General features: G+C 33.0%; 1 protein-coding gene across 1 annotated transcript; it reads left to right on the forward strand.

The window, feature by feature from the left end:
* The first annotated feature begins 6,337 nt into the window (after window positions 1-6,337).
* On the forward strand, window positions 6,338-22,776 carry LOC138322160 (SUZ RNA-binding domain-containing-like). Its single transcript, XM_069266214.1, has 5 exons — window positions 6,338-6,669; window positions 9,858-9,910; window positions 10,361-10,477; window positions 10,809-10,934; window positions 11,597-22,776. Exons 1-5 carry the CDS (start codon window positions 6,607-6,609, stop codon window positions 11,706-11,708), a joined length of 471 nt encoding a protein of 156 aa, XP_069122315.1. The 5' UTR covers window positions 6,338-6,606; the 3' UTR covers window positions 11,709-22,776.
* Window positions 22,777-24,686: the final 1,910 nt, after the last annotated feature.

The following is a 24,686-nucleotide window of genomic DNA, read 5'->3' on the forward strand; positions in this document are numbered from 1 at the left end:
GGTATCGCAAGTTTAATAATTGATAATTCCGCGATCCAATTTCTTTTACTTTTTAATTTCTGATATATAAGATTTTCATCGATACTTCCGTTCATTCCAATTATATCATTTATATAAATTAGACCGAAATCACACCAATTTTTAAAATATAAACCTTTGCCATTAAAGGTTACAAATGTATATACTTATTATCCAATATCACTTGCTGTTTGATTTCTCTGAAGTTGATATCGGATTGTGTTTTACACCAAGCAATAAGCAGATCCAAATAAAAATCAGTAATGCAATGTTGTTTTGGCAAAAGCTTAATGGATCCAGTGTTCATTTTGAAAAGTAAATCATTCTCCCCAAACCTATCAAAATACAAACGAGGAATAAGTTTCCAATTAGCATCATCTTTACCTAAAAAACGTTTTATCCATGATATACCTAAAACATTAACGTGGCATTCAATATCTCTTACATTAAGCCAACCCTTTTCAAAATCGCCAATCATTACATTTCGCTTAGCCATATTGGGTTTTCCCTCCCATATGAATTGATATATCATTTTTTCTAAAGTTGTTATTGTGTTGCTATCAATTCCAATTGTATTTACAAGGAAAGTTATCTTAAGTATCATCAAACTTTGTATGATAATAGATTTCCTAACTAAAGTGAGTTTTCTTTTTTTCCCAATTCCCTAGTAGAAGGTCTATACTAATTATTTTTTTCTTTCCAACACAGATTTGAACACGCTTTGCTATTTCTGCCAAAATATTCTACAAGAAATTTAACCATTGTGACCCATTAAATACCTGCATGACCTTCATCTTTATTCTTGTTTCTCCCAACAAATATTCCTTCTGTTTTGTCCTTGTTTAACTTCAAACCTGACACATAGCCGAACTCCTCCACCAACTTCAACGCCTTTTCAATTCATTATATTTCATAAACAAGGTTGTTTCATCAGCTAATTGAAATACCTTTATCATCTTTTTATTTATTTTGATGCCGTGCAAATCTTTTTCATTTCGTATTTTACAGGCTAGACGTTCTGCAGACATCACAAATAATAGACAAGACAAAGGACAACCTTGCCTTATACCTCGAGATATCTTGTAACTTCCGGTTAACCAATTATTGTTTTTCACACTTCCCCTAATATAGTTATATAATGTTTTCACCCAATTAATAAAAGATACCCGAAACCAAATTTTTCTAAACTTTTGAACATGAATTCCCACTCAATCGTATCAAAGGCCTTAGAAAAATCTAAGAATAAAATACAAGCATCATAGTTATTTTTTTCCGAAAAGTCAATTACATCTTGAATTAATCTGATATTATACCCAATAAACATGTTCTTTATGTACCCATTTCGGTCAGTACTGATAATTTTTGACATAGGAGGTTTAATTCGAGAAGCCAAAGCATAGGCAGCTATCTTATAATCTGTATTCAAAAGAGAAATCGGTCTCCAGTTACGTAAGTTTAAGGGGTCAATTTTCTTATATAGAAGTGAGACAATTCCTCTTTTTGTGAGTTACTTAGTTCACCTCTTCTATAACAATTATTCAAGGATCCTATCACAATTTCACCAATTTTTTTACAAAACATTTTGTAGAATTCGGCTGTTAATCCATCACTCCCTGCCCCTGGACTTTTATTTAATTTCATCTTGATTACGGCATTTTCACATTCCTTCATTGTTAATTCTCCCTCCTTCATTAAGTATGTAATCCACTTTACAATTTTTGATATAAGCATTTACTTTGTCTTTATCAGGATTATTCGATTTGTATAAGTTTGAGTAAAAATCTTCAATTTCAGTAAGGATTTTTTCCTGATCTTTTTCAATTTCCCCATCATCAGTTCTTAATTGTGTAATCGTATTTTTCACTTGTCAATTTTTTTCCATACCCAAAAAGTACTTAGTATTTTTCTCTCCATTTTCTACCCAATCTACTTGTTCTCTTATTTGGGCCCCTCTAGCTCGTTCTTGGTAGAGAACGTTTAACTGATTTTGAAACTCATTTATCTTATCTTGTGTTTCGTTACAGGGATTCTCATCAAAATTAATATTTTCCACTACCAATGCAGTTTCCAAGCAATTTAAATCGTCTTTATTTTTCTTGCTTTTTTCTTTACAAAATTCAACAGTTTTATATTCAATCATAACTTTACAGTAATCTCATAAATCAGAAGGATTCAAAATTCCATTGCCTTTTACAACATCATCGATAACTTTGTTGATAAGATCTATATATTCATTGTTTTCTAGAGAACTGTTATTAAGTTTCCAAATTCCACGTCCCTTACCCTTTGAACTATTAAATTGAATTTTTAAGGACACTACCATATGATCTGTATGTTGTATTTGTGCCGGTTTGATATCACAACTTTTAATATTATTTATACAATTTTCGATCAGAAAGAAATCGAGCCTACTAGCTTCTCCAACATATTTTCTTCTCTATGTAAATTGTTTTTTATGAGTGTTACGTATCCTCCATATGTCAATTAAGCTGTTATGTTTTACTAAGTGCTTAAATCCGTACGTGTTTCTAAACACTCTGTTCTGATTTTTGATATTCTATCAGTTTTACTATTTGTTTCATTAAAGTCTCCACCTGCGATTATCATACCTTGTTTAAAAGCATTCAGTTCGTTGTTAATTTTTTTAAAGAATACATTTATATTTTTCATTATTTGGAGCGTACAGATTTAACAAAGTATAGAAATTGTCTTCCAACTCTAAACTGAGCATGACATATCTACCTTCATCTGACTTACTGTCTATTATAGATATTGGTGTTTTTTTACTAATCATAATACAATGTACATGTTCCTCTACTATTTGTTTTCCCAAATCAATGAAAAATCTTTGCGAAATCTTGTATTTCACTGTTGATTTGTTTAAACAAATCGTCAGAGAAATGTGTCTCTTGTAAAAAAGCTACTCCAAAATTTTGATGTTTTAACCATTCGTATAGTCTAAATCGTTTTTCTTTGTTACGTAGTCCCTGTACATTTAATGTCAGTACATGTAGTACATTCATAGCAAAGTTTCATTTTATCTTGTTATTTTTTCGTTTTCTTCTTGTCTTTCCCTTCAGTAGGTGTTGGTGGGGATCGATGTTTAGATTTACTTCTATCCCTTGCACTATTTGGCGTCTAGTCCTTTTGCTGTACCGCTGACTTAAGGAAACGCTTCATGGGTCCAACAGTACCTCTCCCGTCTTTCCTTTCTGTTGTGTTTTGTTTTCTTCTTTTCCACAACGTCACTGTCTATGTATGCGTCTTCCTAATCCTGGCTGTCAAATGATATAGCAAGACCATCATTTACACATTCGTTCTGTCGGTGTCCGACTCATGACAGAAGTTGCAGACCCATCCCTTTTTACACTCAAAAGAGGAATGACCCTTTTCTTTACATTTTACGCAAATTGTTTTTTTTGTTTGTTTTTTTTTCAGGTTGTGTTGTACGTTTCTTTGTGTTGGCCATAGTACCAGAGTCCGGCATTGTACTTACCAACTTTGATAAATTTAGGTAGATGAGTGGTCAACTTTTCGACAAACACTATTCTGTCACCAGTGTCATAGTTTGTCAGTTTATTATTCACCCTTAGCTTTTCGCGGTACAAGTCGAGAATTTTACAGTTTTTGAGCGTTAGTGCACGGCGTATTTGACCGTCGTCAGCGGACAACGCGTACGGGACGCTTGAAACGCGTAATTTTGTGGTCGTTTCAATACCATATTTGGGACTGTTGGGATTCTCTGGTAATAACATAATCTGTTTCCCTCGAACTACAACCGAATCAGTAAAAAGTTTTGTTCTGTCAGACATATTATCGACATATAACCTCCAAAATCTCCCCGTTAGCTATATTCCACTGATATGATCAGGAGACACGGCGTTTCCAAGAGAGATGTAAAGTTCTTCATGTTACAACCACATTTTTTTGCAAACATTTCGAAACCCAAAGACCTCTTGATCACTAAGGAACACGGGTTTAGCTTTCCCGTATCCAACAGGATACGCAGTATTTGTGATATCATTTTGTTTAGAAACAGATTCAGACAAAGTAAGTTATTTGTTTTTGTTACTCATCATCTCAGTTATGTTCGACCTTTGTTTTGGTGTAAGTTCCCACTTACCTGCCTCGAGGAACTCACGCACGGACTTAGGTAAATCTGACACACCACTGTCCATGGTGTAACCTACCCGTTCCGCTTGATTAGCTCTTACCTGCCCACTGTTCATTTTCAATCATATATCTCAAAAATTCAAAGCTGCTGATTTTTATCAAACCTCTCGGTCTTTTGAAGATATACTTCCTAAACAGAAATTCAAATCTTGCATCAAAATATGCGGTGATTCTATCACAATTCAAAATATTCTTCGGAGCTCAAATCATCGTTCCATACCTTAGTCAGGTTCGATAACTCTCGGGAATGATTTTCTTTACAGAATGTTGAAATTACAAAAGTGGTGAGCATCGATATTGGCCGCCAACCCTCGAAAAGCTTCGGGTTGACCAGCCAAAATCTTTCACTCGGTTTGAGATATCCCTGTCCACTTAACAGACTCATGTAAGATTCTATTAATCTCGATATGTTCAAGAAATCTTATTGTGGCATCGTAAGAAGTATACCTTTACAGAAATTAAGTGCAATATGTATTAAAAGGTAACTTACAGCTCCTGGTCTATAGTTACGGTTTTGTAGCTAAGTAAATGCGTTTAGTACTATTATTGAAAGCAGTAGGAATGTACCGACGAAGGTCTTTGGAAGGAGTTTGAGTAGAGTATTGAAGGTTTATTTGTCTGGGCTAGTTTAACCACTTGATTAGTGAAATTTTCTATTATCAATTGCACTAAAATCAGTTGTTATTGTATTATCTCTATGATGAGCAAGTCGTTAAAGAATGGCAATGATTGAATACCCCTCTTGTTTGACATGCACTGGTTGTTGACTTTTCCTCTTGAGTCATGTCGTGTTATGTGCCGGACAGATAAGTGTCCGACAAAACGAAATATTTCCCGATGTTTCATCGAAAATAACAACACTTCTACATTATGGTCTATGGTAAACTTTATGCCAAATGAGAGACAAGTTATCTGTGTTTCAATCGAGACTTATGCCAGCCGCAAAACTTCAACGGTTATTTCATAAACAATTTTCCCCAAAAATTGGATCGTTTTATTCAGACCAATCTAGTTACTCACCTTGATACATCTGACTGCGCCCTTAGAGGTCTTGCCTTCAGTCATACAATGTACATTTGTATTTGTACAACTACTGCATATTTTATGGTAAATCAAAACTTAAAAGGATGGAGATAAATTTCTGTTTTACTGAATACTGCTATATAATTCTTGTTCGACCAAAATAAGAATACTTTCGGCGCACGCTATGTCCTCACTAAGCACCGGTAGTAGACCTGTAACCATGATGATTTTATGATTGGTCAATCTACATATCCGGTTTCACATGTTGCATTACGTATTATTAGACGTGGAAAACCCCTTAGAGCTTTATGTAGTTATGGGAATGGCTTTAATGACGTTGTTTTCCATTAACGGAAGTAACCATCAGTGAAGCGTACGCAAGGAAGGTAATTGAGACAGCTAGCCTATGTCGCGCATGATTACAACTTATACTTTGTTTTTAAATTCATAATGAAAACATCAGTGAAAGTTAAACCTTCAAAAGGGATTGTTAAAAGAATCTCACATTTTGTTCTAAAATCTTAACTTAAAAATCCGTTTTATGTGACCCTACCGCTTCGGAATGTTATAAGCCTGGTAACAGAGAATGACTTCAAGATATATTTGTAGCCGAAGTCACTTTTTTTATTATTATTTTTATAATATCTACAACTCCAGGCATTTAGCAAGACTATACTTATCATATAAACCCTTTTTAATGTATGCACACATTAAGCAATACACAAAGAAATACATATTCGATCATTGAATAATACAAAATGCTTTATTCGATCATTGAATAATACAAAATGCTTTATAGCAACAGTACTTTCAGTACTTTGATTTATCTATAGCCAAAACAACAATATTGACAAAAATGAATGAACAAATTGGAGAAAACAACTACATTTCATCAACCACATTAATTTGGATGACTGAGAAAAATGCTATGGTTGATCGTGTAAATATCTATATCTAAAGTACTTTGACTTAGCCTATGCAAATGCTAATGTAGCCAGAGCAGTACTGTACAGTAATTTACTGTAGCGTTAGCGTTAACAGTTAACTGTTAGACATCGTGTATTTTTATACATTATTATTTTTTTTATTATTATTTTTTAAATGAAAGAGCAACGATCGATGATATACTGTGGTGAATATAATTATGACATCCGGAATTTACAAGCGGGTATCCGTTTCTACGTATACATTTACCATTTCCGTTTCAAATTCTGGTTGTCGTAAAGCTGAACAGAACTTTCCTATTTGACGTTGGACAAGATTTCATCGTTAATGGAATGCATTTCGAATTTAAACCATGACAAATGTATAGAAAAAGCTCCTCAAGTCGATTATAATCCTGCTAATTTGATTATAACTTTAAGAACCCTGTCTAAAAACTGTTGATCGGTCATGGCAGAGGATGGTGCTGAAGTAACTGTTCTTGACAGTTGGGAGGAACTTGACGACAGCAGGGTAGTTTGCTTGTTTATCAACTTCAGATGTGACATGTTTCATTTCTATATGTTAGTGTAAAGTTATTTGTTGTTCAGAAGAAACAGAGATAATGGTTTTGATTATAGAGATTTTAATTCAGTAACATGCATTGGGCTAAGTGGTCTAGACTTACATTTAAAATACAGGGAACAACTATTTTTTAACTTGATATATAGACTTAATTATATATCATTACATATATGAAATTCCTCTCATCCAATGGGATTTCCGAAATGACAGTTAATGGCCCTTGATGTCTTTTAAACCTTATAAATAAAATTATTCATGTGGATTTTGAAGTACAAATTGGAAAAGCAATTCATCTAGAACTTACATCATCTACTTTCTTCATAAATTATTTGGAAACTTGGTACAAAATATTAGCTTAAAAACCATGAAACTGTGATTGTTGTTATCGGGTTGATCACATGTGACATTAACATACTACATGTAATGTACATGTAGCATGTAACTCAATTTATGCACAGGCGTCTGCTTCTGGTTTGATAAAAATATAATAACCTACCCCTACTATATGAACAAGGTGAGACACTCAATGAACCGGAAGTTGAGGGTTATGTTACACTCTAATTCACTTTGAAATTAGACAAAATTTGACGAAAATATTAAGTGTCTGCTCGTTTAATCAACGTACCTTAATTAAGTGTATCTGAGTGTCACACCTTATTCATATAGTAGGGGTGGGTTATTATATTTTTATCAAACCAGAAGCAGACGCCTGTGATTTATGCAATGTATATAGTCAGTACTTCTTAGAGCACTCCAATCAGTGTTTAGAGGGTCCCAGGTTCCAGCCCCAGTTTGGCCGTGCATTTTTATGCTCTTAGCTGCCTTTAATTTGGTGCCTGTGATCAATCCCTGTTTCTAGGATCAGCTCTGATGAAAAGTCAAAGTTTTCATATGCTAACCTTTTTCTAATATATATATTTTTGGAAATAAGGATTCATACCAAAGTTTAAAATGTAATAAGGATAATATGGTGATATGCTTGATTTTGATCATGAGCTTTTAATTGTGAATCAAAGATAGCTAAATTGACGTAAATTGTGATTTTACCGGCATTTTACTGTTTTGAGCATATACACGACAAACTATAGCAATATTTTGGAAATTAGTTGTCTGATAAGTATGAATATTTGCAAAAGAAATGATAATATCACACAATTAACGCATCATTTTTACTCAAAACAGCTGTATATATTATAACTTGACGTATCCCCTAAATTTTGAATATAAAATTATCATGTTTTATTTTACAATTTTTGACAGATTCAGCAACTAACTTTTTCTAAAATATTGCAGTTCAAAAGAAAAAAAGTTGCTGTTTTCAAAAACCATCATAAAAGTAGGGGGTTAGAGTGCATGGTTTTTTGTCCCGTTACAAAATTTGTTCTTTTTTATAATTTTTTGCTAAAGTTTCAGACAACTTTATCTTCACTTGCATCTAAAAAATAAAAACCAATTGGTGATGATGCTACACTTAAATGCTTATCATTTTCATATCAGTGAACCTAAAAAAGATTTACAGCAAAAATTAACTTGATATAGCTAAATGTGTTGTCGCATCAGTGAGTAAAGTAAAAATATTTGAAGTGAAAAAGGGTGAAATTAAGGTACACCTCTCTACAAAGTGTGAAAAATGCATCTTTCAAAATACCTTCATTTTCGTTATTTCTTAAAATTTATATAGAAAAAATTCTAAAGGCACTTCTAGAAGTCTACTTTTTGACATATTTTTAGCTCGCCTATTTGAAGAATAGGGGGAGCTAATGTTGTCATCCCAGCGTCGGCGTTGGCGTTGGTGTTGGCGTCCCATTTCACGTTAAAGTTTTTGAGCAAGTTTCTGTTTTGTCAATTGTTTAAGCTTAAGTCATCACAAATGTTTAGGATTTTATTTTCCTAATGTGTATGGATGCTGAACGTGATAATACAACCAATTTGGGGCCCTTTAGGGGGTTTTTGAGTCTGTTAATTTGTCATATTTCCATGTTAAAGTTTTTGAGCAAGTTTCTATTTTGTCAATTGTTTAAGCATAAGTCATCATAAATGTGAATGATTTTATTTTCCTAATGAGTATGGATGCTGAACGTGATAATACAACCAATTTGGGGCCCTTTAGAGGGTTTTTGAGTCTGTTAATTTTTCATATTTCCATGTTTAAATAGTAAATACTTGAACATCAACTTCTGAATAGGCGAGCTTTGCTGTTCTCCAACAGCTCTTGTATATAGCAATTGCTACAAATTGAGACAATTAATTCTTGAGAATCACAAAAAATCTTTTTGAAACCTCACCAGACCAGATCCTTAAGCATCAGTGGTCACCTTTTCATATACATGCACTTACATGGTTCGTACAGAAGATGAAAAGTGCTGGAATTTGGGGTCAGTGCTGGAAAAAGTGCTTGAATTTTGGGTCAGTGCTGGAAAAGTGCTGGAATTTTTCTTTAAATCCTTGAAAAGTGCTGGAATTGAAACTTCATGCTCCCAGAACACTGACAAAAGCTCATAATTTCAGTAATCAGACATTACTTGGGATGACTTTGTTGTTTGATAAGAATGTGTAATTGAATCTAATTACTCTGACAAAATTGTACTAACAAATTGCTTGCAAAATTGAAGGCATGTTTTCTGAAAATTCTGATTTCGAGTCCAATGTAGAAGAAAAAAGTAGTGCTTGAAAATCTAGAAAAGGTGCTGGAAAAGTGCTTGAAAAGTGCTGGAATTTTGGTTTGAAAATCTGTACGAACCATGACTTAACAGGTGCTATACAGAAACCTGGGTTGTGTGTTGAGGTTTTTTTGATGAAGACTGAAAAATGAAGGAAATACCTAGTGAAATGACTCTAAATTGGGTTGATCTCCAGCAACTAGGAATCTCAATTGGTAGAACATGTGCGCTCCACCTAGTGTTTGCAAAGTCTCAGTTACAATGTAGGTTGGAATCATACATTTCCTGGTCGTTCATTTGCCCACTCCAACTACATCCGGTAGCTCCTTTAATTAGGGATATACTGTATAGACATTAGATTGTAGGGAAAATTTACAAATCTGCAGGTTTTTTTCTTTTCTTTGTGTTTTCTGATTTCTTCTATAAAATATATATTTATACATTCTGATGGATCATTTTTTTCACATTTTTTTTCAGGTTCTTAATAAAAAATTGAAAGAAATAAAGATTTCAAACCAAGATGACAGAAAGTAAGTATAAACATTTTATTGTATGCAACTTATTAGTCCATGTGGGATTAAGAAATAATGATAAAAATTCATGTACATATCTAGATATTTCCATGGATTCTTTTCATGTACAATTTTATTTTGCCAAAAACTTTAAATTATAATTAAAAAATGCAATGCATACATAAATTTTTCATTGGATTGATAGATGTGTAAATTAGATCGATTTGAGATTATCCATAGACTCTCCTGGATGAGATTTACAGAAATGCATAGTTTTTTTTTTTTAATTTTCAAATATGTAAATAATACAAATTGGTATAAAATTATAATTCATGTATGTTGCATGAATTAAGCAAAACATACTCATATTAAATGGCTTTAACATTTTCAGGTGGTGAAGGGATATAGAGGTAGATAATTGAAATAAAAATATCTTTTTCTTTTAAGTTTAAAAAAAATGTTTTACAGATCAACAGGTGCCCTGGTGTTGGAGAATCAGGACCGAACACAATACCAACCCCAAGTACGGATTCTCAAACGCAGATCAGACCCTGGGGCAGGTTCCATATCACAGCAGGATACAAGGTTATATCACAAAAGTTATTACAAAACATCTCATGATGATTGAGGCGACCCTCCTACATATATTAACATCTACACAATGTTAAATTTTCGGTCCTTTGATAGAAAAAGTAAAGCAATTGAGAGAGTAACATGGGTAAATTTTCTTTCTTTCATTAACTTTGCATTATCCTTCAGTATTTGTACAAAGACCTCTGTGCCTCTTTATTTGATCATTATTTTTTTTATTTTTTTTAAATGATTGGAAAAATTTCAGAAAATATTTAATTTTGAAACCATTAGGAAACATATACTTTTATTTAAATCGTTTTTATTCCATGTTTTACTGGAACAGCAAGGTGAATGCCAATAAACATAACAAGACACTTGAGCAAAGGGAGAAGGAATATGCAGAGGCGAGATTAAGGATACTTGGGTCAGCGTCAGGAGGATTTGAGACAGAACAAACATTAGACAATAGGTGTGTAGTGACTTCTTCTTTATTAACTTATTTCTCTTGTTAATGTTAATACTGTATCATTTTATGTCACTGTCTCCAAAAGCAATCAGCACAATTTAATTGATGCTTGTGGCTAATCAGATCTCATCGTTTATGGTCTCATGCTGTCATTATAAAATTCAAAAGATATAGAAAAGAAGAAAATATAATTGATCAATCAAATTGATATTAGACTTGTAATTCCACTCCACTACGATACTTTATGTTACGCTCCAATACAAGATCTAACAAAGGGCCTGTACAGGGTCACCTTAGCATGACCTCTGGTCTAGAATCGGAACATCTTGGGATTATATGAAGCTAGTAGCCATTTATACTTAGGAGAAGATTAACCACACCAAAGATTTTATAGACGACACACTGATTGGCTATTAACAGTAGGGGTCATGCTGAGGTGACAGGGTCAGGGTATTGTTAGGTCTTGTATTGGAGCGTAATGTAGTGGTCATAGCGGAGCACAATTACAAGTCTAATTATAATGAAATTGGGAATTGATTAACATTAATTTTTGACAAGTTATAATTGCAAAATTGATGTCTTGTTTCATTTGCAATCTTCAATCTAGAGAATATTTTATAAAAATGCTAATAACAGATTTGACTAATGATGAACTTTGAATCCAGCGCCAGACCTTCACCACGACAAGCCCAGCAAAACAATAATAACAACGCCACAGAGATACTACGACAGCCACGTGGTCCTGATGGTTCTAAAGGATTTGTCCAACAAAGGTAGTACAGAGTAGGTGTGAATGAACTCGGAAGTAAGTTCATTGTTAACTGGATAACTTGTGTAACATATGGAGGCTGTGTTGGTAAAAGGCAGTTATATCAGCCATGTCACCAGAATCCTGGTAGAGAAATCATACTAGCTTACCTACAACATTGGTGAGATTCATGTGAACTGGATTACCTACATAAAAAGTGTAACACAATGATTGGTGATATGAAAGTATGTGGCCTTGGTTCTTATGTTAACAATGAGCTACTAAGGTAAGCCTTGCTACTTCACTGTTTACCAAATCAAGCAGCTAGCTTCTCGACTGGATTAATGAGTTTCTTTGGTTACCCATGTGAAGTGGAGTGAGCTTCCTTGGTTGTGAAGTATGCTGTCATTACGACCAGTATAAACACATTACCTTGTTGGCCAACTAACTTAAATTTAGTGAGTGAACTGTCGTACCTGTGATCATTGAACTTAATTACCTTTATGCTAATTTGAACAAGGGGCTACCAGAACTGTGTGGATATGCATGAATTAGGAAAAGCTATATTGAGTTACGTTCATTGAACATATCATAGGTCGACCATGCTTTAAGTGTGAACAGTAAGCTTCTGTTTGTGTCGAGTAACTATTTCAGTGGGGATGTTACTTACGTTATGAGATATTTATAAACAGAGCGAGTTGCTCTGATAGAACGGACTAACCATGCCTGGTATGTGAACAGCGTATTTACATGTTCATTACATCATCAACAACTGTGTATTACATCATCAATAACTGTGTACCATCACTAACAGTGATCTACCTTAATAGCAAGGGAACTATTTTGGTAAAAGTGAACTGTACGCAGAACAACTACTGTACTCAGAAAAAGTTACAATTTCCTTCAAATAGTGAGCTGTAGAGTTACTGTAAATTAATGATATGGAGGTATGTATGCCTCCTCACTTGGTAATATTATACCTGTACATTAGTAGGTTATTGTTAGGTGATCATGGTGGGGTCACTTAGCACAGTTCAGACCATAGAGTCTTGTAATTTATCCTTATGTGTTCAGAATTTGAATGTTGATTGTTACATGTTAACTGTCCCCTTTGATTGATAAACCACCCTGCCAGAATAATGTCTGATGTACATTGATTTTTAATTTAAAATTTCTTCAACTTTGTGTAAATCTGACACAAGTAATAGACTTAGCACTTGTGCACAAGAAATGATACAATTACTCTACAACATTTTATTAACATTTTCTGATGGCAAATTTACTAAAATAGAAATATCTTTGATCACAGCAATAAGTTTCTCAGGATTACCTCCCTTAGAGCAATAGCATAGTATCTTATAACGTGCCTTCAAGCTAAACCCAGATCAGTTTCATTGGTAGAATAGGTATATTGTATTGTTATATTAAATATGTTGGACTTTTTATGTATTACTATTGACAAAGTGCATACATGTTTAGTACATAACATTTTGCAGTTGTGTAACACAATAGTCAAGTTCACAAAACTTTTTACTTTGTAATATCAGTTTTTAAAACTTTTTTTATTTACAGTTTGTGACTGATGCTTATAAAATTTTGATGCCGAATTGTAATGGTCTATAGTTTTTTTAGTAATTTCAATTTTGTTCAATATTTAGTTACTGAAAACACCTATTAATGAATTGTTGCGACACAGTATTTTCTGTATTTGGTTAGCATTCACTGAAATAAACGCTGATTTGATTTTATGCCCCCACAATGACATTGGAGAAAAGTGGTGTATAGTTTTATCCATACCTGCATTATACATCACTTTGTCTTAATATGAAGGCAGGGACAAAATGTATCTTACATCTACATTTCAAGTTCTTCAATTAGTACTTAGAACACATGCATTATTTTGCTACTTAAACTGTTTGAGGAGCTTTTGTATTTAATTCACCTTTGAATATAGCCATGGTAATTGGTTAAAAATATAGCTGTGGTAGAAAATTAAATAAAATATTTTATTTTATTTATATTAAATTGAATTCTGTCTGTGAACTCATTCCCCACTATTGTATATTCTTTCAGTTATTGTACTTAATATTAATGTATTGCATGCTCACATAATACAATTGTGCAATGGCTAGGGACATGTATTGTGCTATTAGCTTTTCATAATGCTGTGCCTCTGTCCAGCACATGGCACACCACAGTATGTCTCAATCAAATATTGACATCATTTTTATTTCATATACAAATATGATGAACTTAGATGGTTTCATAGTTTTACTAGTTATAAGTCAATTGAAATTTCATAGGTATTCAATTCGAACATTAAGAGGTTAATTGCAAGATGCATTCATTTGAGGATCTCTTTAGCATTTTAAGTTTATAATTAAGTACAGATGAAATATGGTGTTGTAGGTTCTTTACTAATATATGATTTTTTATCTCCTCAGTCTCTTTTTTAAAAAGACATAAAAGGGCCTAAAATGATGTATTCAAACTTGCAATACTCTGAATGTTTGGCATGGAGACCCCTTGTGTCCATCATTTGAACATATTTCTTAGAAAAGATAATGGAAAAAGGTTCATTCTTTATACCAGTACTAATTAGTCATGGCTTGACCAACAAAACAGAGTCCGTCATTTTGATATCATGTCAACCAAAGGTTTTGATAATGTTATGTTATTCAGCCTACCTCACAAACCCAATATACCATAATTTTCAGGTTTTTTTTGATAGCATCCAAATCAGTGTCTGCCATTTTCTTGCCATGGCAACCAATGTTACCAAAAGTGTTATCATGATATTCAGCAACGTCATAATCCCATGTGTAAATTAAATTTTACTTTAATTTGGTAATATCAAAATTTCCAGTAATCTGATGCCCCTATTATGATGCCATGGCAACCTATATTTTGAATAATTATATTATATCCAGCATCCCAAATTATCCGTACATGTATAGTCTAAATTTTACTCACATCAGACACTGAAATCTCAACTGGAATTAGATAGTTAGGTATTCTTGCACTTGATACGTTCAAGTCGATCAAAAACTGGTTTAAAACAAATTTGCACAAACAGTGTGTACACACCATTGAGCATATGCATGATACACATGCAGAGCAAAATTTCGTTATTATTTAAAAAAAAATATTGTTAGTTTAAAAATGATAATTTCAAGCAGAAAGGAGGGGTATCACTTTGGGCTGTTTTATCACCACCCAGTGATAAGCAAAATATTTTGCATGTAGATACCTTAGGGTCAGCTGCATATTGTATGCATTTTAGAATATTCGAATTTTTCTGCGCTCGTTGTAATTTTCAAAGGGGGAAATTTACATTTTCATTGTTTAAGTCTTAACTAACTTTAATATTAAAATAAAGATGATATTTTTTGAAGTTTTTGCATGTAAATGTAGAGTTTGTGAAGTTCAGTTCAGAAAACTGATGAAAAATTTAAAAAGTAGGTCACAGTGACCTAGTTGATGTATTTGTTCCATTTTACCATTAAAAACTGTAATATTTTTGCTGAAAACTAAGATTTTTTAACAATTTTATAACTTGAGATTGATGTTTAGTACTGCATGTAGATCTTGACATGACTTGCATAAGATGATTACATCCAAGGGTCACATTGGCTAGATCCCGTGCATAAAATTAGGTCATATTCAATGTATGGTATCATCTATCCACTAAGTTTCCTTTGTTCTCCCATGTTTAAAAGCAGGTTTTTAACTTATTTCAGTTTGTAGGATATTTCAATTGTGCCTGCTGCCCCGCTGTATGATCGTAAAAGGCAAGTAAATTTGGAATCTTAATTTTGTAGTTACTTAGATCAAAATACAAAACGTTATATTTTGTCACGATCTGCTTAAGATGATTGCATCTTAGGGTCACATGAAGTGAGTGATGGGGATGAATTAGATCATATTCATTGAAAGGTATCGTCTATCTATGTACAATGTAACTTATTGGTTTTCCATGTTTAAGCAAGTGTTTAAGCTAATTAAGTTTGTTTTATGAGAGAGTCTCAATCAACACCTACATTGCAAGTATTATGTTAGAATTGTGCCAGCTGCCTCATTGCATGATCGTAGAAGGCGACTACATATGGAACCTTTATCTAGTGGCTTTAGAAAAAAATATAATGTGCTTTATATCTAGCGTTCTTGAAAGTAACAGGTTTGTAGTTACAGGAAAAATCTTCTGGAAAAAGAAACCTTCTATATGTGATGATTGAGACAGAAATCCAATATATCTTATCTAAGTAGCCACTAGAATTGAGGCCCCAGATTTAGTCGCCTTTCCCTATCATGTAATGGGGTAACTGGCACAATTTTAACATCATACTTACAATGTTGACGTTGCTTATTATTTTCTCTTTGCACCTACTCCTTTATATAGCTTAAATACTTGCATTAAACATGGAAAATTCAGAAGATACTAAGTTGACAGAAGATACCCTTCCATTGAATGTGACCTAATTTATGCACATGACCCAGCAAATGTGACACTCGGATGTAGTTATCTGAAGTAGATCGTGACAAAATACCAATCAAGTGCTAGAAAGCTTTGAAATGGTTGAACAATTAGAGTATTTTTCATCTCTTTACCTTTTTACCCAGGTAATTAAGATTCCAAATTTAGTCGCCTTTTACGATCATGTACTGGGGTAGCAGACAGAGTTATAACATCCTACCTTCAGTGAATGCGTTGCTATGATCAGCTCGGATATTCTGAAACGCATACAACATGCAGCTGACCCTAAGGTATCTTCATGCAAAACATTCTTATCACTGAGTGGCAGTAAAACGGCCCAAAGTATAACCCCTCCTTGCTGTTAAAAATCTGAAATAAATGGCTGAAATATGAAGTGTGAGATCTGCACTGTGCAGATATATGTACAGAGTTTTCATGAAAATGAATAAAAATATTTAAGGCCAGTTTCAAATTTAAAGCAAAGAGATAATGCTTACAATTAGTAAAAGCTAATTGTACTCACATTTGCAAAAGTTAAGACACAATTAAGTTGTTGTCAGTTGATGGAATTATTATATTCACTTGAGCACCATCTTACAAATGACATGGTCACCCGTTGGATTTAAGAATAGGATTTTTAGGATATTCATAATTTAGATATCCTAGTTAACTAATTCTTTACTTTCAGATTAACTAGACATTTTGTTAAAAAAACAACGCGAGGATGTGTTTATTACAATTATTCAGTTCATGTAATATTTACAAAGAAGTTAAAGATGCACGTTAGCGTTGTAAATTGAAACTTTGATTTGCCGTTTCAGTGATCTAACTGTACATTTTTGAAAGATAATTATATATATAAGTATAAATTAATGTTAGTTTTTACTATATTTATTACCTAGGAAATGTTTTATTAATGAAACACTCACCACTGACTTCTCTCTTATCCAAAATCCTGAAAAACGATTTGATACAAAAAAAACTGTGTTATATAATGATGGAAAAGAATCATTAATTTGTCACGATTTTTTAACATTATATCAAAACAGCCTATTTTTTGCGTGTGATTAAATTTCGTGTATTTCGTAAGTGTTTAAAAAATTACAAAAATAAATGTCCGTGATAACGCTTCAGGTACTTTGGAAGCATAGGAGTCTAAATCAACTGGCAGAGAAGTCATTAGATATGAATACTAGAAATTGAATCACTGCTTATATAAGTAGGTTGACGATAATGGCATGTATGGGTTCTTATTGAAGTGAATATGGTCAAAAGTGCATATCAATTATAGCACTTAAGAACTATACACTACATATTAGGCTTGCCAAAATATCTTAATCTTTTAATTGAAAATGGCATTTTCATTTATTCAAATAATTTAAACTACTTGCCATATTTGAAGCTATATTATTTTTGCATCATTTGTTCTCTAACCATAGCTGGATTTAAATGTTTAGCGTTCCTTCAGCTAGGCCTTTTCTCTAAAATATGATTGCTCACATTGTTTGTCATTGTAGCTATGACGTCGACGAATTCGAATTTTATCATTAAGGCAACTTTGTCTAAATCAATTTTACACTGAAATTTAATTACACCAAAGTACTTTACAATATATATGCCATTTATAAATTGTGAATTAATATAAACAAATTTCAATAACTATGTGTGCCAAAATGCCAAAATTACAATAATTCTGTTACAATTAATTTCGGCATGTATATGGCTACGGCCTACTGGCATGAACTGCTAAATTTAGTCGTATCATCACTTAACCTGAAAACACAGTGAAAATGACACAGGTGGAATATCATATTTTATGCAATAAAGCTTGATCCTACTATGATGAACCTTTAAGGAAAGGACTCTTCAAATTAAAATTAATTTGCTCGATATTTTCATTAACGGCATTTTTGTAAAATTACATCATTTGATGATGCCTTATTTAAAGGCCCACTACCTTTCCGGAGCAAAACATAAAGGTTTCTTAAAAAACATTAATAACATCAGAAAATATATACCGATGGCCTAAGATGAGGTTACAACACCAAACATATGCAAGATTTCCTGCGTAATATATGATAACAGTGGAGAGTCATTTCGCCGTTTTGCCGTCTGGCGCAGAGATAGTCAACTACCGCGCGGTATTTAGGACGACAGCGGGAAACATAAAACGACCCGCGTTATGAAAATTAACATTTTATTTATTTTAATAAAATTGTTCAGAAGGTGATGATACGTGTAGTATTATCGGTAAGTTAATAACTTTTATAACTCTACAAAATTATCGATCTCGTTTTTCATTCCCATTTTAAAAATTAAAAGCCGTTTTAGAAAGGTAGTGGCCCTTTAAACTATTTCCATGCCGACTAGAAATATTTCAAACAATTGTAAAAGTAATTGCTATATCATGTTTCAAGTAATTTTACTCACGAATTTTTTTTGAAGGATGAACATCTGTCTCTCACTTGACGACGGTAACTTATTGGATTCCATGTCACTGGGGTCACTCCTAATTTATCAATTTGTATATGTATCATTTATATATATAATTAGCATCAGTCAAATCGGGTATTCATTATTCACCACAGATATATGATTGAATGTAACATCAACATTTAGAGTAATAGTCCTCTATCGTTAGCTTCCTATGCGAATTATCTTACAGATTCAAGTAGATGGTTTAGTTTAACATGAAACATCATGGCAAGACAATCGTCTATGTTACTGAGAAAAAGAGGTAAAATGGTCATAAACAGATTGGCCAAAAGAAGCTTGTATATATGATGCATATGACTTTCCATTTGCAGGTGTATTGATATTATATTCGGGACATCCGGCATCCCAGTAACCCTTAATTTAAAGCGATTCTCAAACTAAATACTATAAATATTTTAATATCGACGAATATTTGGTGTTACTAAGGGTATGTTGTGTTTTACATATTAAAAACACATCTAAAAGCATGTAACCATATATACAATGTATATCTGGTGAATGTTAACTCAGGTTTTTGAAACTATTGAGAAATTCGTTTTAACGGGGAAAAAATTCAATTTAGATGAAAACGCCCACCCAATTGTTTCCCAAGTACTACTTAAAATTGCAAAAAAATACACTTCGCAAAACGAAAGTAACGATACTGATTGCAGTGATTAAATTATTTTTGTTTCGCGTATTGTTAGAAAACAGCCAGACTTGTTTATTTGTGTTAAGCAATTAAATGTACGTTGTATGTGTTTTTGATTATTAAGCTATTTTTTTGCTGAAATTCTATGGTTCTGTTTGGGTTATCAGTATCCAGCTGATTCGTTATACAGAGCTTTTCTCGTTTGCTATGCCATGGATTTACAGATGAAACACCACGGTGTTTTTTTCTCACAAATTAGTGACCTTACTATCCACAACAAATGATGTAGTAAACAATAGCATAACTTCAAAAGCATATCAATCTGACGAATACAAACTCACTACCTTATAATATTATTAGTTGCTTAATTAAATCATTGTAATTTGCGATCATCGTTGATGCTGTGTTTGAGTTCGCCGAAATTGAAATGAAAATTTAATGGATTGATGAATTTAAGTTTCTTTATTACTCAATTATTATTCATATTTATGGAATGACAAAAACATTTCGTGAATAAAGTAATATGATATCAGATGAGCTTAGAATGTTAACAAATAGTGTGTATTTACTTACATTAATTGTACTGAACTGAAAATGGAATGAATTTTTGTTGTGTGAGAGTGTTTATGGTTAATTTTTATGAGATGAAACAAGCTTCTCCTGAAGTTATGCATATATTACCATATATTATCATTTAATGGATGAAAAGAGTATTTTCACATTTTTAACCATAATATCAAAACGTATATTAAACCCTAATGTCTTGCATATTGCCCGCTGACTATGTAATTTAGATATTAAAACCTATTATTGCAGGCTATATGATGAACTGGTTTAGTTATAAAGAGATGTTTTTATACCTATGGGTCATAACAGTTATATCAAATGCATGATACGAAGGCCATTCTTTGACAACCAAAAAAGTGGGCTCGTTGCTTATCAATGCTTACCATTTTAGTCGTATCAACGTATCGACGGACTGTCGCCCGATACTGTAAAAAGTTCCATTCATAATTGATAAAAAGAATGATGTCGGATTTTTTGTTGACATTGCAACGTAGAAGTCTATAGACATACTATAAATCTTAGTAAGCGGACAATACGCAAGAAATCTCTTATTTATGTTCACTTCCTGATTATATGTCATACACTCGTTTCTAATGCTTTCTTCGCTATCAATTAATTAAGCCCTATTCTATTTAACGACAACCTATAACCGCCCTCTCCCCATTTCACCTCTACATTCCAAATAATAAAGAAAATAGAAACACAAATTCATTAATATATGCATATGTGTTCATTAGGTATGTAAATTCATACGGTATGGATATAAGCTATTGCTCTTACGTAAATGTAAAGAACAACTTTAATTAAGTTATGGCTCATACCGCATTTAATTATTGTCTTAAGATATATAGGCATGTCCACGGCATAAATACAAGATGAAGTGTTTAACATAAATGCTAAATTAGGAATATTATTATTGACAGTGAAGGTCAAAGTAAATATTTTTTTTCTAAATGAGACACATCTACTATAAGATATATGTATATTGGATAGATTTAATTTAGCATTGATTTTGTTTAAACGTAAGTTTAAAATTGATGTAAACTTGATAATCATAAAAGTATTTTATTAAACGAATCACATAAATTTTACATTAGATAGATATGAACTCGAATTTATATTTATATAGTATAAACTTAATTCAAATTAAATGATGTCATTTTCGGTCAGAAACTTGTAGATAATTCAGGCCAGGTTAATGATAGGAACAAACACTTTATGCAAAATTTTCGTTTTTGACAAATTCATGGTTAATTAAAACGATTATATCAATTCTGTCCGAACTATTAAAAAATCATCTGAAACAAAATGAATCATTTTGGAAATTCAAATAGAAGTTGCGCAATATTGCTACTTTTATTGGTTGATACATTTCCATTTTCTTCATTCCATATGAACACCACACAAAGTTACGATAATGCAATGTACAGATGAAATGGCTATGTACAGATGAAATGGCTACGTTTGTGTGTTGATTAGAATGAATTTAAATTCTTACTTTGATGATTGTTGAGCCTAGCTTTATTCATAGATTACCTACCAGTCCAAATCCCGAATCGCGTCGAGTTATCAAAATATACAACTGGATTTAGGTCCGTCAGCAAAAAAATAAACAACTGAAATTAGGTCCGTCAGCAAAACCAGTTGCTGTCGATAAAAGGTAACCGCACGGATCAAGTGTGGCTTTTTTATTCTTTACTTGACAGGTTGTCTGGATATTCAGGTGTTTTGTTGATATATCAGAAAGGGAACTCTTTATGTAAGACAATGCTTCAGAAAGAAATTCACTAACAGTCAATTGAAACTAATCGCATCAGACATATGTAAATATTTAAGGTTAAAGTTATGGTAATAAGAGCGTGTATCAAAAGGTTCAATTTTCTGTTATTAGCTACCAAACAGGTATTTAATGACAGGGTTTATAAATATTCCACATTCAATGAACTATTTCACATGAAAGGATAGAGGAGTTGAAATTTCCTGCATTTTTTATTAATTTGCCTGTCATTTTTATCATTTATTGGTATACGATACATCTTGACGGTAGTCTCTATTATTTTTAATACCAGATTGTACATGTATATGACATCCTGTTAGACAACTCTTGAGGTTTAATAAGTTTTGTGATCGTCGAAATAGTTTAAATAAGACATCGGAGTTAAGTTTTTTTACACACGAAACGATAAATGCATCTCTCTTTTACAACTCTTTAACGGAATGCTGTCTTGGACATGTAATATTTAGCCTTTAACTTAAAGTCAGTTAACTAGATTAAAATAACCCCTCCAATCCAACTCATGTACTGATAAAATGTAGTGTTGAAATATAACCAAATATAACTTAAAGAATTTTCATGAATTCACTTATCCGCTGACCTCATATTAATATGAAATGATGTCAAACCGCTCTGGTATTCAATAAAAGAGGCCCGTGTCAAAGCCGGCAGTAAAAGGTAGAATATCCAGTCATTAAAAAGATAATATGGCTTCTGGTTCCAGAAACTATGTCTTATATTTTACAATAATCACAGTATTACGGATTTCTCCTATTTGTCATCTAGTTATCTAACACCGAAAGATATTATAGATATAATAATAGCGAAAGGGAAAAGTATAGAAAACATATCTGTAATGATTACAATGATTTATGGTTTCAATATTCGACTTGTACTATCAGCATTAATTGACTGAGTTGAAATGATAAAGTGCCTCACCATTAAGTTGCATGTACTTCATTACATGGTCTTGGCTCGATATCTCGCTTGTGTTGACGTTCTTTACTATAGTAATGTTAAGGAACGACAACTCTTGATATTGATGGACCCTTTCAACCCTTCTAATAATATATCTTGTTATGTATGTGTACACCAATTATATGTGCAAAGCGAATTGTTGATGTTTTATGAAGAATAAACATATTTTTATATGTGTTGATGAGGTTTTGTTATCTTTCGGCGACAATGTAACGTGTATCCAAACAGAACCTGACCAGATGCTCCATGACAGCGCTCCCCAATGGGTAATATCTGCCGTACAAATACAGTACAAATTATAATATCTCAAAGGAAACTTCGGAGCTTACAACACTTACTTTACAGTTTGAGTCTTATATCCAACTTTAAAAAAAAGCATTTGTTAATGTTTCACAATTTTAGTTTTTGATATAAGCCATTTTTAGGTCATTTGACCCGTCCGCCGTGCGTAAACTTTTCACATTTTGAACTTCTCAAATTCTACCAGTAATGATCCTGACATGGTCCCGAACACGTGTTGTATTTTTCGGGTCGATCTGAAATCCAAGATGGCCGCGACAGCCGCCGTCTTGAAAACACATTTTGAACTTCTCAAGTTCTACCTGTGCTATATGACTGAAACTTGCCTGAACTGATCCTAACATGGTCTATCTCGACCAAGTGTTGCTACTTTTCGGGTCAATCCGAAATCCAAATTGGCCGCAACAGCCGCCATCTTCAAAACAAATTTGAACTTTTCCCCAAGTTCTACCAGTGTGATTTAGCTGAAACTTGCCGGAAATAATACTTACATGGTTCCGACCAAGTGTTTTTATTTTACGGGTCGATCCGAAATCCAAGATGGCTGCCACAGCCGCCATTGAAAACACATTTTGAACTTTCTCTGAAGTTCTACCTGTGCCGCCACAGCCGCCATTTTGAAAACCCATTTTGAACTTCTCAAGTTCTCCTGGTGCGATTTGGCTGAAACTTGCATTAATTGATCCTGACATGGTTCCGACCAAGTGTTGCTATTTTTCGAGTCGATCCGAAATCCAAGTAGGCCGCCACAGCCGCCATCTTGAAAACACATTTAGAACTTCTTCTACAATTCTACCACTGTGTTTTGGCTGAAACTTGCCTGAAATTATCCTTATATGATCTTCAAAATGTTTTGTTACATCTCTGGTTGATCCCAAATCAAACATGGCTACCATGACATCATATTAAATTAATTTCATATATGACTATTGGCGAGGTATTCAGATGACCGTTAAGGCCATTGGGCCTCTTGTTTGTTTTGCCTTTGTCTATGAGCTCAGAGATTTCTGCAAATGTGCATTCGACCATTTCAAAGCCAATATAGACAATGGAAACATACATTTGCCTGTGTTATATGTGACGAATAGCATTCATGAACGTAATGCATGAAGAATGCTTTTTGGGTTTACAATCCCTTTATGTTGATTCACTTTCACCATGTTCACCGACAGCGATGGATGGATTTTATTTTCTTCATTTAAGCGATATGGTGTTTTTATTATCCCCCGCCCAACGAAGTTGGCGGGGGATATACAAATGGGTTCCGTCCGTCCGTCTGTCCGTCCGTACGAATGGTTTCCGGAGCATAACTCTAAAACCAGTAGAGATATTTCCATGAAACTTCATACACACATTGGTCTTATGGTCTAGTAGTGCCTTTTGCTATTTTTAGGTTTTCATTTTTTGTATTTTTTCCGTAACCATGGAAACATTGCTGAAAATATCATATTTTTGTACCAGGTTCGTTTCCGGAGCATAACTCTAAAACCAGAAGAGATATTTCCATGAAACTTCATAGACACATTGTTCTTATGGTCTAGTAGTGCCTTTTGCTATTTTTAGGTTTTCATTTTTTGCACTTTTTCCGTAACCATGGAAACATTGCTGAAAATATCATATTTTTGTACCAGGTTCGTTTCCGCAGCATAACTGGAAAACTGGTTGAGATATATGCACGGAACTCCATAGAAACATTAGTCTTATGGTCTAGTAGTGCCTTTTGCTATTTTAAGGTTTTCACTTTTTGTACTTTTTTCTGTAACCATGGAAACATTGCTGAAAATGGC

This window comes from Argopecten irradians, chromosome 1 (genome assembly GCF_041381155.1).
Source record: "Argopecten irradians isolate NY chromosome 1, Ai_NY, whole genome shotgun sequence".
NCBI lineage: Eukaryota > Metazoa > Mollusca > Bivalvia > Pectinida > Pectinidae > Argopecten > Argopecten irradians.

What these genes read in the sequence shown, in the direction of transcription:
- LOC138322160 (XM_069266214.1), top strand. Translation starts at nt 6,607, where the DNA reads ATGGCAGAGGATGGTGCTGAAGTAACTGTTCTTGACAGTTGGGAGGAA. An exon ending in TCAAACCAAGATGACAGAAA is followed by an intron (nt 9,911 to 10,360) that starts GTAAGTATAAAC and finishes AATGTTTTACAG; the next exon opens with ATCAACAGGTGCCCTGGTGT. An exon ending in ATATCACAGCAGGATACAAG is followed by an intron (nt 10,478 to 10,808) that starts GTTATATCACAA and finishes TTACTGGAACAG; the next exon opens with CAAGGTGAATGCCAATAAAC.